General features: G+C 43.1%; 1 protein-coding gene across 2 annotated transcripts in view; it reads right to left on the reverse strand.

The window, feature by feature from the left end:
* Positions 1 to 3,100, reverse strand: part of SARC_09672 — a 4,453-nt gene extending 1,353 nt beyond the window's left edge. For both annotated transcript variants that reach the window (XM_014296308.1, XM_014296309.1), the window contains exons 1-4: positions 2,929 to 3,100; positions 1,726 to 1,908; positions 1,144 to 1,312; positions 735 to 925 (exon numbers count right to left, since the gene is read on the reverse strand). In XM_014296308.1, coding sequence (XP_014151783.1) covers positions 735 to 925; positions 1,144 to 1,312; positions 1,726 to 1,908; positions 2,929 to 3,052 — 667 coding nt within the window. In that variant the 5' untranslated portion in view covers positions 3,053 to 3,100. The remainder of the gene's footprint in view (positions 1 to 734; positions 926 to 1,143; positions 1,313 to 1,725; positions 1,909 to 2,928) is intronic.
* Positions 3,101 to 3,305: the final 205 nt, after the last annotated feature.

A 3,305-nucleotide genomic window follows, 5' to 3' on the forward strand; every position in this document is an offset into this window, starting at 1 on the left:
TGAAATGACAGTTTGCAGAATGCAATGGCATGTGTCAACATTAAATGACAGGTTATAGAATCCAACGACAGGTGTCAAAATGGGATGGCTGGCACGTCGTGATAGCTATGTGCAAGGGACTGAGTTCTTTTTCCAGCTGAGTGTATGGCAGGTGTCAACATAGAACGACAGGTTTCAGAACAAACTGACGCGTGACAGTATCACACGTGACGATACGAGATGACACGTGTCAGTACGAGATGGCAGGTGTCGTCCGAATGCCACGCTGCCACGTACCAAAACAACATTGACGGGTATCACGAGACAGGGCGACACGAGTGCAACTCACACAACAACCGTTAAAGACAAGACGTTGGTTCTCTTCCCATACTGTAGGTGCAACTCACATAACAACCCTTTCATACAAGACGTTGGTCCCCTTCCCATACTTTAGGTGCAACTCACATAACAACCGCTTAATACAAGACGTTGGTCCTCTTCCCATACTGTAGGTGCAACTCACATAACAACCGTTTAATACAAGACGTTGGTCCTCTTCCCATACTGTAGGTGCAACTCACATAACAACCGTTTGATACAAGACGTTGGTCCTCTTCCCATACTTTAGGTGCAACTCACATAACAACCGTCTAATACAAGACGTTGGTCCTCTTCCCATACTGCAGGTGCAACTCACATTACAACCGTTTAATACAACACATCTAGTCCCATGCCCTTTGATCCTGTCCGCGTACCTTCGTTCCCCACATCGGGCCGTGCATACTCCACCCACGTGACCTCGTTGTGGTCGTCTATGAAGATGAGTGAAGTGCTGCGTGTGCCGTATCTCTTGTCATTCATGTTGACCTGACAGAAGATTGCCGAGAGGTCTATCTCTATGCTCAAGGGCACTCCCGTGTGCGGCAGCCCAGTAGTCTCGTCGTACCTACAGTGCAGCATGCATGAAGTGTAAATGTGCATGTACATGTACATACATATAGTAGTACTATGTGGATGTATATCTGCAGGTTGTGATATGTATGCGTGACATTATAGCACGCATATAATGTTAATGTGCCTGTGCATGTGCACGTGCATCCATATCATACCATATCATACCATACCATAACATACCATATTAAACCACACCATACTATATCATACCGTGTTTCATCGCCCATGAGGCGCAGTAGTTCGTCTTCCAACCGTTGGCGGGCGTCTGCGCCCTTCTGCTGGCCTCTGTATTTATTGAGTATCTGATTGAACTGCTGTTTCCCTCTCAGTTGCTTGGGCCACGGCGAGTCTAATACTTTATTGCACATGGAGTATGTACCTGTGGGTGGATATGGGGCAGCCAGTACACATCAGCACAAATAGGCCTATTTTGTGGACTCGTAGTCGCGTAAAACCGTGTATCCCTAACATATTTCTTAAAACTTGCAAGCATATATACTATACATATATATATATATATATATGGTATGTATGTATGTATGAATATACAAATGTATATACATATATGTGTATATATATGTATATATACATATATATATATATATATATATACATATAGTGTATGTATATATATATATATATATATTATATATATATATATATATATATATATATATATATATATATATATATTATATATATATATATATATATATATATGTAAGCGAATACGCTGTAGGCAAATTAAAAACTAAATGTAAAAGGTCGATCGGATACACTACACCTACCCACCTGGGGGTAGTGTAGGTATACCCAATGGTTCTGCATTGGTATAGTAGACAAACTCTGTATCGTCCTCCTTCACATCCGCACACAGCAGATTGAAGCCTGCGAAATCGTTTCGCCTTTTGTCGACGTTGTTCATTACCACGCTGGGGCTCTCGGTACTCTTGAGATAGTCAGTGATCAGTTGACCTGTATGTACGCAAACGGCAGACGATAACGTTTGGTGCAGAAAAGCACGTGTAGTAGTGTGGTAGTCAAATGCAGCATAATATATTGATAATATATAGCACGTGTAGTAAACGAGTGCATGTGTTAAGATCAACTCGTATTGCTTGGTACAAGACCAAATCGAGTTGATATACATGCTTAGTGTCTGTGTGTGCATCTATATATCCTGGACATTCTCTGCACTCGCGTTGGCGTTGTGTAATGTGTACGCGCACGTGCAAGGGGTATACCAGACAGTCACAGTGACATGGATGGAACTGACTACGCGAGCCACGAGGAAGACCAGTGAACTGAACAAGCACCGGGGTGAAGATGCTGCACTGGTAGTATGCGCCACACCGCCGCACAGCCATAGTATGATAGACACTCCCGGCTGTATCACGCACATACACACTTGTACTACTTGGGACACCCAAGGCCACGCCAAACGCTAATATACTGGACTACTATATAACACGCTCTTGTATTGCATCATGGCCTGTACTACACACACACGCTTGTATCACTTGATATCCCAAAGACACCATCAACCGCTAATACACTGGACTACTATATAGTGATGCATTGGACTACTATATAGCACGCTCTTGTATTGCATCATGGCCTGTACTACACACACACACTTACGCCACTTGATATCCCAAAGGCACCGCCAACCGCTAATACACTGGACTACCATATAGTAATACACTGGACTACTATATGGCACGCTCTCGTATTGCATCATGGCCACCAAACCAAATCAATCCATCTCTGCGACTGTATAAGACACTACATACACAGATTGAGGTACATGCGTGCCTTCATATATACCCTGAAAAAATAAAACACTCTGCAGAAACACCGACATAGCCCTACCCTAAAGACAAAACACCCTGCAGAAAAACCGACATAACCCTACCCTAAAAACAAAACTCACTGCAGAGAACCGTACATAACCGACCTGAAAAACAAAACACACTACAGAAACACAGTACATACCTCGACCACAGGTATCGGGCCGGACGTCCGCCACTGGTATTCTGTAGTTTGTCAGAGCACTAATGCGACCAGTGGTAGTCATAGCCAGCCACGTGCCCCCCTCACGACCTGGTTGCAAGTCCATGCCACCATACAATTTGAGGTTTTCATCCGTGTCTTGGTTCTCACTATGAATGGTGAGTAGCAAAGTATGAGGATAAGTTTTGAAGACTAAGCTTCAGAGTGGAGTATCTCCCGAGCATCACTTGAGATTATCAATTGTAAATACTAACTTGTACACGAATGGGACGGAGAAGTGGAAAGAGTAGAGAAAGCATAGGAATTCATCAGTTCATCATTATATTATACACATCAAAGATTTTACTTTTATGTCTATA

The sequence above is a fragment of the Sphaeroforma arctica genome, assembly GCF_001186125.1.
Source record: "Sphaeroforma arctica JP610 unplaced genomic scaffold supercont1.1014, whole genome shotgun sequence".
Taxonomy (NCBI): domain Eukaryota; class Ichthyosporea; order Ichthyophonida; genus Sphaeroforma; species Sphaeroforma arctica.